This window comes from Melospiza georgiana, chromosome 28 (assembly GCF_028018845.1).
Source record: "Melospiza georgiana isolate bMelGeo1 chromosome 28, bMelGeo1.pri, whole genome shotgun sequence".
Taxonomy (NCBI): Eukaryota; Metazoa; Chordata; class Aves; order Passeriformes; family Passerellidae; genus Melospiza; species Melospiza georgiana.
The window spans coordinates 2,167,853-2,182,457 of NC_080457.1; the positions used below are offsets into that span (position 1 = coordinate 2,167,853).

At 59.6% G+C, this 14,605-nt stretch overlaps 2 protein-coding genes across 2 annotated transcripts; both read left to right on the forward strand.

Annotated features, from left to right (window-relative positions):
• The first annotated feature begins 691 nt into the window (after window positions 1–691).
• PSMD3 (proteasome 26S subunit, non-ATPase 3) lies at window positions 692–9,065 on the forward strand. Its single transcript, XM_058041674.1, has 12 exons — window positions 692–909; window positions 2,206–2,396; window positions 3,572–3,709; window positions 3,850–3,986; window positions 5,607–5,797; window positions 5,966–6,069; window positions 7,494–7,608; window positions 7,737–7,856; window positions 7,936–8,039; window positions 8,236–8,391; window positions 8,486–8,536; window positions 8,621–9,065. The coding sequence occupies exons 1-12, from the start codon at window positions 738–740 to the stop codon at window positions 8,696–8,698; spliced, it is 1,557 nt and encodes a 518-aa protein (XP_057897657.1). The 5' UTR covers window positions 692–737; the 3' UTR covers window positions 8,699–9,065.
• Window positions 9,066–11,306: 2,241 nt separating this feature from the next.
• On the forward strand, window positions 11,307–13,683 carry CSF3 (colony stimulating factor 3). Its single transcript, XM_058041817.1, has 5 exons — window positions 11,307–11,322; window positions 11,829–11,998; window positions 12,312–12,419; window positions 12,540–12,686; window positions 13,513–13,683. Exons 1-5 carry the CDS (start codon window positions 11,307–11,309, stop codon window positions 13,681–13,683), a joined length of 612 nt encoding a protein of 203 aa, XP_057897800.1.
• The last annotated feature ends 922 nt before the right edge of the window (window positions 13,684–14,605 follow it).

Sequence of the window (14,605 nt, forward strand, 5' to 3'; positions counted from 1 at the left end):
TCATGGGACCCTTCACGGGAGTCCCGACCTGGCCCCAGCCCGGCCCCTCACAGAATCCCCGATCCCAGCCCGGCCCCTCACGGGACCCTTCACGAGATCCCCCTCACAGACAAGCCCCTCACGGGACCCTTCACGAGATCCCCCTCACAGACAAGCCCCTTTCACGGGATCCCCCGTCACAGACAAGCCCCTTTCACGGGATGCCCCCTCACAGACCAGCTCCTCACGGGATCCTTCACGGGATCTCCCCTCATGGACAAGCCCCTCACGGGACCTTTACGGGATGCCCCTCATAGACCAGCTCCTCACGGGACCCTTCACGGGATGCCCCCTCATGGACAAGCCCCTCACGGGACCTCACCGAAGACTCGCTCGCGCCCCCAAAAGGCGGGAACAGCTCAGCACCCGGCGGAAATCCCCGAAAGCTCTACGGAGATTCCCGAAGGAGAGAAGCGAAAGAAGCCGATCGTCACCGGAACCTTCCGAGAGGGCTCGGCGATAACGCCCGAAAATGCGGACGAAAATCTACGAGCGAAGACGGAAACACCCGAGAGCGTCCCGAAACTCCACGAGCGGCCGCGACGGAACTCCCCGAGCGGTGCCCGAGCCATCCGAAAGCGCGACGGAACAACCCGAGCGAGGGCGGAAACAGACGAGCGAAAGGCGGAAGGAGACGATCGTGTGTCGCTCGTCGCTCGGCTGGTCGCGCCTGGCGGCCCGTTGTGCAGTGTCACGCCATGAAGCAGGACGGCGCGTCCCGCCGCCGCGGCGACAAGGCCAAGGCACCCCCGGAGGGACCCCCGCCCGCACCCCCCGACGTCGAGATGCACGAGGAGGCGGCGCCGGTGGCCCCCGAGGCGGGCGGAGAGCGGCAGCCGCAGCGGGAGCTGGACGCGATCACGCTGGAGGGTGAGGGGGGGGTGTTGTTGTAATGGGGGTGGCTGTGGGGATGAGGGGGGACTGAGGGGGTTGAAGGGGGCCTGGCACAGATTGGGGGTGTTGGAGGGGGGGGATTGGGGGGAGGTACAGGAAGCCCTGAGGGGGTCAGGGTGGGGGTACGTGAGGGGGGGGTGAGAAAAGGTGATGGAGGAGGGGAATGGTGAGATCAGTGCTGGGGGCTCTGAGGGAAAGAGAAATGAGAGCTGAGTTTAGGGTAGGGGACACTTTGGGGAAAGGGAAGGGGAGAGGGGAGGTGTGTTTGGGGGGGTGTCACTATAGGGAAGGGGGTTTAGGGAGGGAAATGGAAATGGGAGCTGTGTTTTCTGTGCGGGAGACACTGGAGGAGGGTGTTTGGGGCGGTGTGTGAGGGAAAGGAAGGGGGAGGTTGGTTTTGGGGTCACTGAAGAATGGGGGATGGAATTGTGTTTTGGGGTGATCACTGTAGAAGGGAATTGTGAGGGTGAGGGCGTGTTTGGGGACAGACTGTGAGGGACAGGGGGGCTGCTGTGCTGGGACCCCATGGTGATGCAGAGGGAGAAAACTCTGCAAGGGCCTCTCCACCGCCCTGCTCCAAACAGGGCAGGTGGGACACTGGGGACACCAAGGGCAGCTCAGAACACCAGGACAGGGCGAGGGGGCAGCCCTGGGATTTGGGCTGAGGGGTGTCCATGTGTGCCCCCACAGAGATCAAGGAGCACGTGAAGCTCCAAACAGGGCAGGTGGGGTCACTGGGGACACCAAGGGCAGCTCAGAACAGGGCAAGGGGACAGCCCTGGCTTTGCTCAGGGGTGCTGCTGGCAGAGGATTTTTCCCCCATAGACATCAAGGAGCACATGAAGCTCCAAACAGGGCAGGTGGGGTCACTGGGGACACCAAGGGCAGCTCAGAACAGGGCAAGGGGACAGCCCTGGCTTTGCTCAGGGGTGCTGCTGGCAGAGGATTTTTCCCCCATAGACATCAAGGAGCACGTGAAGCTCCAAACAGGGCAGGTGGGATCACTGGGGACACCAAGGGCATGGGCTGAGGGGGCTCAGAGCAGCAGGACAGGGCGAGGGGACAGCCCTGGGATTTGGGCTGAGGGGTGTCCGTGTGTGCCCCCACAGACATCAAGGAGCACGTGAAGCTCCAAACAGGGCAGGTGGGGTCACTGGGGACACCAAGGGCATGGGCAGAGGCACATCAGAACGGCAGGACAGGGCGAGGGGACAGCCCTGGCTGTGCTGGCAGAGGGTTTGGGCTGAGGGGTGTCCCTCTGTGCCCCCACAGACATCAAGGAGCACGTGAAGCAGCTGGAGAAGGCGGTGTCGGGGAAGGAGCCGCGCTACGTCCTGAGGGCCCTGCGGGCTCTGCCCTCCACCTCGCGCCGCCTCAACCCCAACGTGCTGCACAAGGCCATCCACGGCTTCTTCACCTCCAACTGCACTGTCAGGGACTTCCTGCTGGGGTTCCTGGAGGAGGTAGGGACACCTGCTGCCCTCCCCTCTGCCCTGCTCTGCTGACAGCCCCCTACCCCCTGTAGAATTCTCTCTGCCTGCAGAGAGCAACCGAGGACTTCCCCAGGCGTTTTCCTGTGGGAAAATCAGAGAAAATAATGAGAAACAATTCTTATCTGCACTTGCTGCACCTGTTGTTGTGCACGTGTGGGATGTGTCATGGAGCTTGTTTACCAAAGGGGGATTTCTTGGTTAGACACTGGTGATGGTGTTTAGTTTAAAGTTTTAGTTAAAAACTGGTCAGAATTATCATTTAAAAAGAATGACCACTTAAGTCAAAGCTGTATCAGACTGTCTGTAAAGGTGATGAGCTTCTTAATAAATATAGTATAATAGAATAGAATAAAACAATTGATCAGCCTTCTGCAATCATAAATAATGCTAATTATTACCCAGCTGGGAGCCTGCAACAACACTGCCCCAGCACAGGAAGGATGTGGAGGTGTAGGAGTGAACCCAGAGGATAATCGAAGGGATGGAGCAGCTCAGCTGTGAGGAAGGACAGGGAGAATTGGGATTTTTCAGCCTTGTGGAGGTGTAGGAGTGAATCCAGAGGCTATTCAAAGGGATGGAGCAGCTCAACTGTGAGAAATGACAAGGAGAATTGGGATTGTTCACCCTGAAGAAAAGAAGGTTTAGGGGTGAACTTATTGTGGCCTCCCAGTATCTGAAGAAGCAACAGGAAAGATGGAGAGGGAATATTTACAAGGGCTTGGGGTGACAGGACAAGGGGGAATGGCTTGCCACTGACAGAGGGTGGGTTTAGATGGGATATTGGCCAGAAATTCTTCCCTGTGATGGCAGTGAAGCACCAGAATGGATTTCCCAGGAAAGTTGTGGCTGCCCCATGCCTGGAAGTGTCCATAGCTGGGTTGGACAAGGCTGGGAAAAACCTCATTTAGTGGAAGGTGGCAGGGTAGGGATGAATTGAAGGCCCCTCCAACTCAAAAAGCCTGGAATTCCACGATTCTTTCCCTCTCCAAATAGCCTCTGGAGTAGGGCAGTGGGGTCTGGGGACACTGGGGATGAGCAGCCCCTCTGCTCAGACACAGATGTGAGCAGGGACAGGTCCTTGCAGTCCTGGGCTGGTTGCTGTCTCCACACAGGGACAGTGGTCCCCAATTTCTCTCTCCCCTCAGTCCATGGACACAGAAGCTGAGCTGCAATTCCGCCCAAGGACAGGGAAAGCAGCCTCAGCCCCTCTCCTGCCAGAGGTGGAGGCTTACCTGCAGCTGCTGCTCGTCATCTACCTGATGAACAGCAAGAGGTACCCTGAGGTGAGACCCTGAGCCATCCCCTGCCTCTGCCCCGTGCTGTCCCTCATCCCAGCAGTGTTTGCTTATTCCCCACAGCCCGGGTGGTCTCTGCCCCTCCTGGGATCAATCCCCCTGCTCTGACCTCCCTTGCTGTCCCTCAGGCTCAGAAGGTGTCCGATGACCTGATGCAGAAGATCAGCTCCCAGAACCGCCGGGCCCTGGACCTGGTGGTGGCCAAGTGCTACTACTACCACTCCCGCATCTACGAATTCCTCAACAAACTCGACGTGGTCCGGAGGTGGGGTGGCTGTCCCTGAGCTTGATCCCCCTGTTTTCCTCCCACTTTTTGTGGGAAGAGCTTGATCCCCTGTTTTTCTCCCTCTTTTTGTGGGAAGAGCTTGATCCCCCTGTTTTCCTCCCTCTTTTTGTGGGAAGAGCTTGATCCCTCTGGTTTTGTCCCTCTACTTGTGAGGGGCTGTCCCTGAGCTTGATCCCCCTGTTTTCCTCCCTCTTTTTATGGATGGTTGTCCTGGATTTGATCCCCCTCTTTTCCTCCCTCTTCCTGTGGGGGGCTGTCCCTGATTTGATCCCCCCTGTTTTCCTCTCTCTTCCTGTGGGAAGAGCTTGATCCCCCTGTTTTCCTCCCTCTTTTTGTGGGAAGAGTTTGATCCCCCTGTTTTCCTCCCTCTTCCTGTGGGGGGCTTTCCCTGAGCTTGATCCCCCTGTTTTCCTCCGTCTTTTTATGGATGGCTGTCCCTGAGTTTTATCCTTTTGTTTTCCTCCCTCTTTTTGTGGGAAGAGTTTGATCCCCCTGTTTTCCTCCCTCTTCCTGTGGAAGAGCTTGATCCCCTTGTTTTCCTCCCTCTTTTTGTGGGAAGAGCTTGATCCCTCTGGTTTTGTCCCTCTACCTGTGAGGGGCTGTCCCTGAGCTTGATCCCTCTGTTTTCCTCCCTCTTTTTATGGAGGGTTGTCCTGGATTTGATCCCCCTGTTTTCCTCCCTCTTTTTGTGGGAAGAGTTTGATCCCCCTGTTTTCCTCCGTCTTTTTGTGGGAAGAGTTTGATCCCCCTGTTTTCCTCCGTCTTTTTGTGGGAAGAGTTTGATCCCCCTGTTTTCCTCCCTCCCTCTTTTTGTGGGAAGAGTTTGATCCCCCTGTTTTCCTCCCTCTTCCTGTGGGGGGCTTTCCCTGAGCTTGATCCCCCTGTTTTCCTCCGTCTTTTTATGGATGGCTGTCCCTGAGCTTTATCCTTCTGTTTTCCTCCCTCTTTTTGTGGGAAGAGCTTGATCCCCCCTGTCTTCCTCCCTCTTTTTGTGGGAAGAGTTTGATCCCCCTGTTTTCTTCCCTCTTTTTGTGGAGGGCTGTCCCTGATTTGATCCCCTTGTTTTCCTCCCTCTTTTTATGGAGGGCTGTCCCAGATTTGATCCCCCCATTTTCCTCCCTCTTCCTGTGGGAAGAGCTTGATCCCCCTGTTTTCCTTTCTCTTCCTGTGGGAAGAGCTTGATCCCCCTGTTTTCCTCCCTCTTTTTGTGGGAAGAGCTTGATCCCCCCCTGTTTTCCTCCCTCTTTTTGTGGGGGGCTTTCCCTGAGCTTGATCCCCCCCTGTTTTCCTCCCTTTTTTTGTGGATGGCTGTCCCTGAGCTTTATCCTTTTGTTTTCCTCCCTCTTTTTGTGGGAAGAGTTTGATCCCCTTGTTTTCCTCCCTCTTTTTATGGAGGACTGTCCCAGATTTGATCCCCCCTGTTTTCCTCTCTCTTCCTGTGGGAAGAGCTTGATCCCCCTGTTTTCCTCCCTCTTTTTGTGGGTGGCTGTCCCTGAGCTTGATCCCCCTGTTTTCCTCCCTCATTTTGTGGGGGGCTGTCCCTGATTTTGATCCCCCTGTTTTCCTCCCTGTTCCCTGACTCCCTGTCCCACCCCGCAGCTTCCTGCACGCCCGGCTCCGCACGGCCACACTGCGCCACGACGCCGACGGCCAGGCCACGCTCCTGAACCTGCTCCTGAGGAATTACCTCCACTACAACCTCTACGACCAGGCTGAAAAACTCGTCTCCAAATCCGTGTTCCCCGAGCAGGCCAACAACAACGAGTGGGCTCGGTACCTGTACTACACAGGTGAGCGGGGCTCGGCGCCTCTGCCCTGCCTCCCGGCACCTCCGCTTCCTCAGAGAACCCCTTTGATCAGCTGGAGGTGGGGCTTCCAGGCAGGATTTGGAGCCCCATCCGTGTAGGTCAGGTTGGATTCACTGGGTGGCTTTCCCCACCCGCCCCGTGTGGGCGCAGGGCGGATCAAGGCCATCCAGCTGGAGTACTCGGAGGCGCGGCGCACCATGACCAACGCCCTGCGTAAGGCCCCGCAGCACACGGCCGTGGGCTTCAAGCAGACGGTGAGTGAGGAGGGGGCAGGAGCCCCCTGGCTTGGGGCTGAGAGCCCTCGGGGTTGGGATCTCACAGGGGTTGGTTGTGGAACCTTCTGGGATGTCAGATGCCGTGGAATTTGGTTTGAGATCTCCAAGATTTGGGACCTTCTGGGATGTCAGGCGCTGTGGAATTTGGGTTGGGAGCTCCCAGGTTTGGGACCTTCTGGGATGTCAGACCCCATGAAATTTGGGTTGGGAGCTCCCAGGTTTGGGACCTTCTGGGATGTCAGACCCCATAGAATTTGGGTTGGGATCTCCAAGATTTGGGACCTTCTGGGATGTCAGACCCCATGGAATTTGGTTTGGGAGCTACCAGGTTTGGGACCTCCTGGGATGTCAGACCCCATGGAATTTGGGTTGGGAGCTCCCAGGTTTGGGACTTCCTGGGATGTCAGACCCCATGAAATTTGGTTTGGGAGCTACCAGGTTGGGACCTTCTGGGATGTCAGACCCCATGGAGTTTGGTTTGGGAGCTCCCAGGTTTGGGACCTTCTGGGATGTCAGACCCCATGGAATTTGGTTTGGGAGTTCCCAGGTTTGGGACCTTCTGGGATGTCAGACCCCATGGAATTTGGGTTGGGAGCTACCAGGTTTGGGACCTTCTGGGATGTCAGACCCCATGGAATTTGGTTTGGGAGTTCCCAGGTTTGGGACCTTCTGGGATGTCAGACCCCATGGAATTTGGGTTGGGAGCTCCCAGGTTTGGGACCTTCTGGGATGTCAGACCCCATGGAATTTGGGTTGGGATCTCCAAGATTTGGGACCTTCTGGGATGTCAGACTCCATGAAATTTGGGTTGGGAACTACCAGGTTTGGGACCTCCTGGGATGTCAGACCCCATGGAATTTGGTTTGGGATCTCCCAGGTTTGGGATCTCACAGGGCTTGGATGTGGGACCTTCTAGGATGTCAGGCCCCGTGGAGTTTAGTTGGAGTTTAGTTTGGGATCTCCCAGGTTTGGGACCTCCTTGGATGTCAGATCCCTTGGGATTTGGGACTTCCTAGGATCAGGTCCAGGGCTCCCCAGGGTTGGGCTCCCCGGGGATGGTTCTGGGATCTCCCAGGCTTGGTGCCTTTCAGGATGAGATCTGGGCGCCCCCAGGGTTGGGCTCTGCAGGGACAGGTGTGGGATCTCCCAGGGTCAGGCCCCATGGGGACAGGTTTGGGAGCTCCCAGGGTGTTGGGCCCTGCAGGGATGATGAGTGCAGGACCTCCCAGGTTTGGAACTTCCCAGGGACAAATCTGTGACTTTCCAGGCCCCACAGGGACAGGAATGGGTTTGGGATCTCCTGGAGTCTTGTGCCCCACGGGGATGGGTGCAAGACCTCTTGGAGTGCACAGGGACAGTTTCAGGCCCCGTGGGGACTCACTCAGAGTCTTGCTGTGCCCCAGGTGCACAAGCTGCTCATCGTGGTGGAGCTGCTCCTCGGGGAGATCCCGGACAGGCTCCAGTTCCGGCAGCCCTCGCTCAAGCGCTCGCTCATGCCCTACTTCCTGCTGACCCAGGGTATGGCTGCCCTCCCCTGTCCGTCTGTCCTTCCTGCAGGGTCAGGGGATCATGGAATATCCTCAGGGGGAAGGGACCCAGTGGGGATTCCCTTTCTCCTTCCCCCGTTCCCACCTTCTTCCCTCCAGCCGTCAGGACAGGGAACCTGGCCAAGTTCAACCAAGTCCTTGACCAGTTTGGGGACAAGTTCCAGGCTGATGGCACCTACACCCTGATCATTCGGCTGAGGCACAACGTCATCAAGACAGGTAGGAGGGGGAGGGTGTTTGGGGACCCCCAGCAGGCTGGGGAGGCCTGGGGGTTGCATCCCCTTCCCTTGTCCTGCAGGTGTCCGCATGATCAGCCTCTCCTACTCGCGCATCTCCCTGGCTGACATCGCCCAGAAGCTGCAGCTGGACAGCCCCGAGGACGCCGAGTTCATCGTTGCCAAGGTACCAGCACAGAGAATCCCATCCCTGTGGGATGTGCCCACAGCCCCCACCCTGCCCTGTTCCCCCACACCCCTCCCTGCAGCACCGCTGGGTTTGGGTTGAGGCTCCTCCAGACTGGAGAGCTTGGGGACGCTCAGGGGACTCTGTGTGAGCCCTTGGGGACATGCCATGCCCTGCCCCGTGCCCGGGCTCGCAGGCCATCCGGGACGGCGTGATCGAGGCCAGCATCAACCACGAGAAGGGCTACGTGCAGTCCAAGGAGATGATCGACATCTACTCCACACGGGAGCCCCAGCTGGCCTTCCACCAGCGCATCTCCTTCTGCCTCGACATCCACAACATGTCCGTGAAGGTGAGCACAGCCTGTCCCCGGCTCCCTGGTGGGGACAGCAGGACGTGGCTCAGGGCTGGCTCGGCTCTGAGCTGCTCCTCTTCTTTTTCTCCAGGCCATGAGGTTCCCACCCAAATCGTACAACAAGGACTTGGAATCTGCAGAGGTGAGATCTCTGCGGCCACCACGGCCACGGGAAGGATGTGGCTCCTGTCCCCAGCTGCCACCAACGTCGGCCTTTGCTTTCCAGGAGCGCCGGGAGCGTGAGCAGCAGGACCTGGAGTTTGCCAAGGAGATGGCAGAGGACGATGACGATGGTTTCCCGTGACCCTGGGCCCTGGCTGTGCTTTTTTATTTGTCCTTTGGACAGATGGTGGCTGAGCAGGGCCCTCCGTCCCCCCCAGACCCCCTTTTATAAATCCCTGCATGTCTGTACTGTGGGAGGGGACACAGGGGGTTCCCTGGGCCCACACCCCCTGACCACCTGCACTTGTGGTGGGACCCCCTCCCCAATAAAACATCCTTCAAAGGATCCCTGTGGTGACATCGGAGCCGATGCCGGGGGGCAGCGAGGGGAGCGGGGCTGGAGGGAGCAGGAGTGGGGTCTCCACTGGTGCCCTCCCAGCTCCCACAACGGGGTCAAACTTTGTTAAACTTCAATTATGACTTTTAAAATAAAAGATGGAAAAACACCAGCCCAAGTGGCTCCTGCTGTGGGTTTGTCGGGATGGGGAAGGGGCATGGGGATGGTTTGGGGTCTCTGCTCTCTCTCTCTCTCTGGGGCACCAGAGATGGGACTGGAGCTGGTCAGGCCATCCTGGGGGACTGGAGCTTTGTCTCAGTGGTGCTGGGAGTGGTCCCAGCAGCTCCAGGATGGTATCCCAGGAGGATTCCACTGAAAAAGGCACAGAGCCCCCCACAACACCAACCCTGGGGGTTGATGGGGACAGGGGACATGCAGCCACTCCAGGTGGCTCCCATCAGCATCTGGGATGAGTTCTCTGAGAAAATCTGGGAATCTCCCAGCCCCGCCCATGCCGGGATGGCAGCCAGGGCTGCAGGTCAAGAGCGGGGCTGTCCCAGCCCATTCCCGCTCTGGGGGAGACCAGAGAAGGCAAGAGCCCAGCCAGGGGGGCTGGGGCTGGGGACACAGGGACATCCCAGGAGCACTGGGCAGCTGGCAGATGCCAGGAAGGGGCTGAGGGTGCCCAGGTTGGGCCCCAGGAAGAGGAAGGGCGGCTACGAGGCTGAAACAGAACAGGGTGGGTTCTTGGAACAGCCCCCCTGGACCGAGCAGCTCCAGCCCCATGGTGGGGGTTTGCTGGGCCATCTCCTCCCCCCAACACCCCCAGTTCCTTATCTGAAACCACTTCCTTCCCTGGAAAGCTGACAGGGCCTTTGGGCACTGATTCAACCCCCCCACGCTGCCAGCACAATTCCTGAAAGCACCATCCTGCTGAGAGGGCAGATCCTCATCCTCTGGGCTGGTGCTGTGGGTGCCCGGACGGAGGGCACCACCCTGAGCCCCTCAATGGCCACCAGGGTGGGGACAGGCAGAGCTGGGGGGGCTGTTTCTCCCAAAAATCCCATTTGCAGAGTGCTGGCAAGGTCCTCTCACACACCCAGAGGGCAGAACGTTTAGTGCTGCCAGGTTCCAAGGGAGGTCAGCAGTAATTTTTAGAGTTCACACCTGGCTGTGCCAGGAAGGCTCTGCTTGGTACTCATGGATTGGCTGCAGCTGATGGGGGTTTATTTCCCAGCTGGAGGCAGAAACTTCCAGGACTTCCAGCTTCTGGGAGTGGTGCTGTGGCTGTACCCCACAAACTGTACCCTACAAATTACCCCACTGGGTGCATGGCCCATCCCAGTGCCCGCCAATATCTGCAGCTTGCAGAAACCAGGTTCTCTGTCTCCATCCCTGTTCCCATCCCCATCGCTGTCCCCACAGCCCCCAGGAGGGCAGCGATGGGACCCAGCCGGGGGTCAGGGGTGCAGGATGAGCCTCCCCTGCCCGGTCCTGCCCTGGGCTCACCCTGGCCGGGGCTGTGAGGGGAGCAGGCGCCTCCCGTGCCCCGGGCAGCCCGTGCCGAGCCCGAGCCGGCCAGCTGGCACCCGGCCAGCAGATCCTGGAAGGACTTGCGGGAACAGACACGAGCCAAAATTCCCTCGTACACGCAACGGGGCCGGGAGCAGCCAGCCCGTGCCAAGGGCTGCCCTGGAAGCCTCTTCCCGCAGGGCCACAGGGGGCCGGTGCTTGGCGCTGCACTGGGCACAACCCGGCCCCACAGCGCCCAGCAGGGCAGGATCCGGCCCCGTGGTGCTGCCCCAGGGAGCCACAGCCCTGGGCACCTGCCTGGACAGGGTCTCACTGCAGTTGGTGCCACCGCCGTGAAGGTGACACCGCCAGCACCCACCCTGGTGTGTGGGGCAGCTGCCAGGGGGTGCTGCCCACCTGGCCGGGGATGGGGACAACCCCAGAGTGACAGCGGCAGCGAGAAGCCACCATCCCCTTGGCCGATCGCCTGCGAGTGACCCTGTGAGTGACCCCGCACATGACCCTGCTGTGCTGAGCTCTGGCACACCTGGGCAGCGTGGTGGGCACCCGGCGAGCAGGTTAATGAGTCACCGAGGCACCTCCTGCCCCACTGCCCGGGCAGCACCGGGGGCTGCAGCCACACCGAGGGGCACCGCTGCCCACCGGCCCCGGAAAGCCCGGGCTGAGGCCGCGGCCGAGCACCCGGTCCGGGAGATTTGCATGCTGTGATTAAGGCAGTGAAGCAATCGCGCTGTTGCCTCATCGGTGAGAATCCCCGGGACCCATGTGCGCTATAAATGCCACCCGATCAATGAACAGCCAGGCAGGAGCGAGAGGAGCCGAGCCGGGCTGGGCAGGGCCGCGCTGCACAGAGGAGGAGACACCGAGCCGGGCACCCACCATGTGCTTCCTCACCCGTGAGTAGCCACGCAGCACCCCCATGTCCCACTGCTCCCATTGCACCCGCTTCCCCTGCTGCTCCTGTTACACCCAAACCACCCCTAAAACCCACTTTGCCCACAGCACCCACTGCCCCCACAACCACAGCACCCACTGCTCCCATTGCCCCCAAACCACCCCTAAAACCCACTTTGCCCACAGCACCCATTGCCCCCACAACCACAGCACCCACTGCTCCCACTGCCCCCAAACCAGCCCTGAAACCCACTTTGCCCACAGCACCCACTACCCCCAGAGCACCCCTAAACTCACCCTACTTGTAGCACCTGCTGCACCCACACATCCAGAGCCCCCTGCTGCTGCCCTTGGCACTGGGGGCACTGGTGTCTCTCCCCTTTTGGGGTCTCTGCCCTGTGCCCAGGCCACACTTGCTGCTGCCACCATCCCCAGGGTGGTCCTGGTTGCTGAGCCCATCCTGGCTGTGGGGCTCCATGGGGTGGGCACTGAGCTGCTGTCCCCACAGGTGGGCTGGCACTGCTGCTGGCTGTGCTGCTGTGGGCACCGTGGTGGGCGCTGCACGGGGCACCGCTGACCGAGCTCTCAGGGGACCAGGACTTCCAGCTCTTCCTGCAGAGGAACCTCGAGTTTACCCGCAAGATCCGCGGGGACGTGGCTGCGCTGCAGCGCCTGGTGGTGAGTCCCACACGCTGCCGAGGGGGGACGGCAGCCACTGCGAGGTCATAGATAAGGTGACCCCCTCCCTGCCCTTATCAATACTGCAGGGCCAGGAGCCAGCAGTGTCCCCTGCACTGCCCAAGGCTCAGCCCCGGGGTGTTGGGGCACCCACCGGGGACATGTGGTGACCCTCGTGGGTACGCAACAGCCACACCTCCGTCCCCACGGCACCGGCTCCGCTCCAGGGTCCCACAGCTCTGGGATGGGATGTTGAGGGTGCTGGGTGTGTCGGGGTCCTCTGGTATCCTCACCTTGTCCCCTTTGTCCGCAGTGTGACACCCTCCAGCTGTGCAAGGAAGAGGAGCTGCTGCTGGTGCGGCAGGACCTGGAGGTCGCGCAGGCGCCGCTGGAGCAGTGCCACAAACGCACCTTCCAGGCAGTGAGTGCGGGCAGCCCACCCCTGCCACGAGCTGCTCGCGGCTCAGGCCACCCCAGAGCCTCCGTGTCTTGGTGGCCAGGCCGTGCCCAAGCCCCACTGACCATGCCATGCCCACCACAGGAGACCTGCTTCAGCCAGATCCGTGCCGGCCTCCGCGTCTACCACGGCTCTCTGGCCACCATCCGTGCCCTGCTGCCCGGGCACGCTGGGCTGGTGGACACCCTGCAGCTGGACATGGCCAACCTGTCCTCCAACATCCAGCAGCAGGTGAGGGGGCAAAGGGGGGACTTTGTGGGGATGGGTGGGTAAAGCAGGGGCTGCATGCCAAAGGAGGGGTGGGCACGATGGGGGCTGCATGCCAAAGGAAGGGTGGGAATGGTGGGGGCTGTATTCCAAGAGATGGGTGGGCATGGCAGGGGCTGCATTCACAAGATTTGGTGGGAATGGTGGGAGCTGTATCCCAAGAGATGGGTGGGCATGACAGGGGCTGCATTCACAGGATTTGGTGGGCATGGTGGGAGCTGTATCCCAAGAGATGGGTGGGCATGGCAGGGGCTGCATTCACATGGCAGGGGTTGTATTCACAGGGATGGGTGGGCATGGCAGGGGTTATATCCCAAGAGATGGGTGGGCACCATGGGGGCTGCATTCACAAGGATGGGTGGGCATGACAGGGGCTGCATTCACAGGATTTGGTGGGCATGGTGGGAGCTGTATCCCAAGAGATGGGTGGGCATGGTAGGGGCTGCATTCACATGGCAGGGGTTGTATTCACAGGGATGGGTGGGCACAGTGGGAGCTGCATTCACAAGGATGGGTGGGCATGGTGGGGGCTGCACCCCAAGAAATGGGTGGGCATGGTAGGCAGGGGTTGTATTCACAAGGATGAGTGGGCAGGGTGGGAGCTGTACCCCAAGAAATGGGTGGGCATGGTAGGCAGGGGTTGTATTCACAAGGATGGGTGGGCAGGGTGGGAGCTGTACCCCAAGAAATGGGTGGGCACGGTGGGATTTACATGCCCACGAAGGGCACACTGGGGCAGGGGGGCATCTCCAAGCCTGCAGCTGACGCCTCTGCCTCTGCCTGGCTGCAGATGGAGGACCTGGGCCTGGCCACGGTGACGTACCCCACAGAGAACCAGGACCCCGTGCCCACCTTCTCCTCCCAATTCCACCACCAAGTCGGCGGCTTCTTCATCCTGGCCAACTTCCAGCGGTTCCTGGAGACGGCGTACCGGGCACTGCGGCACCTCGCCAGCCTCTGACCCCTGCCTGTGGATGTCCCACCCGAGGGACATCCTGGGAGCACCCCATTCCCTGCTTATTTAATATTTATGGCTATTTAATATTTATCTGTCCAGGGATGCTCCCCCTGCCAGGGGATCCCGCCGTGGATCCGTGCACAGGTCGCTGTGCAGCATCACCCTTGTTTAATATTTAAACACAAGCGTATCTCTGCTACGAGGTTCTGGAGCTGGGCTGAGCCCCCACAGCTGCTGCTGGTGCTGCCTGTGCCTCAGTTTCCCCATGGCTCGCACTGCTGGGGCTGCTGCATCATCCCAGGGGAAAACATCCCAGGATGAGGATGCTCCCGAGCAGCATCTCCCTGTCTGGGCTGCAGCCTGCAGGGACACATCTGATGGGTGTTATTTCTAGTAATTAATATTTATTAGCCATTAAGGAGGGAGGGGAGGGGAGATGCAGCAGCCTCGCCAGGATGAGGCTTTTCTGGGGAGCCCCAGCACTTTGGGGAGCTGCATCTCTGCTCTGTCCCCCTTCCCTGCTAAACTCAGAGCTCTTATTGCAGTTTTAACTTATTTGTGTCCATCTCTGGCCGGAAGGAGCCACTTGGACACATTCCCACCCTCCTGAGCCTGACGCAGCCCCAGTCCCGTGGTTGTGTGGGAGCTCTGGGCGTGGGGGGTTTTGTACTGTATTTATTGCTGCAGCTGGGTGAGCCCCAAGAAACACCCGCTTTTTTTTTTTCTACGTGATAAAAATGGAAATAAACTCTATTTTTGCACTCTCTCTCTCTCTCTCTCTCTCTCTGTTCCTCTGTCTCCTGCTTGCGTGGGAGGGAGGCAGAGTGGCCGGGCTGTGGGGACACAGGGACAGAGACGGGAGGGATGAGGGAATGGGACTTTGGGGCTGTGGCTGCTGGTGTCAGCTCAGAAAGATGAAATGCAG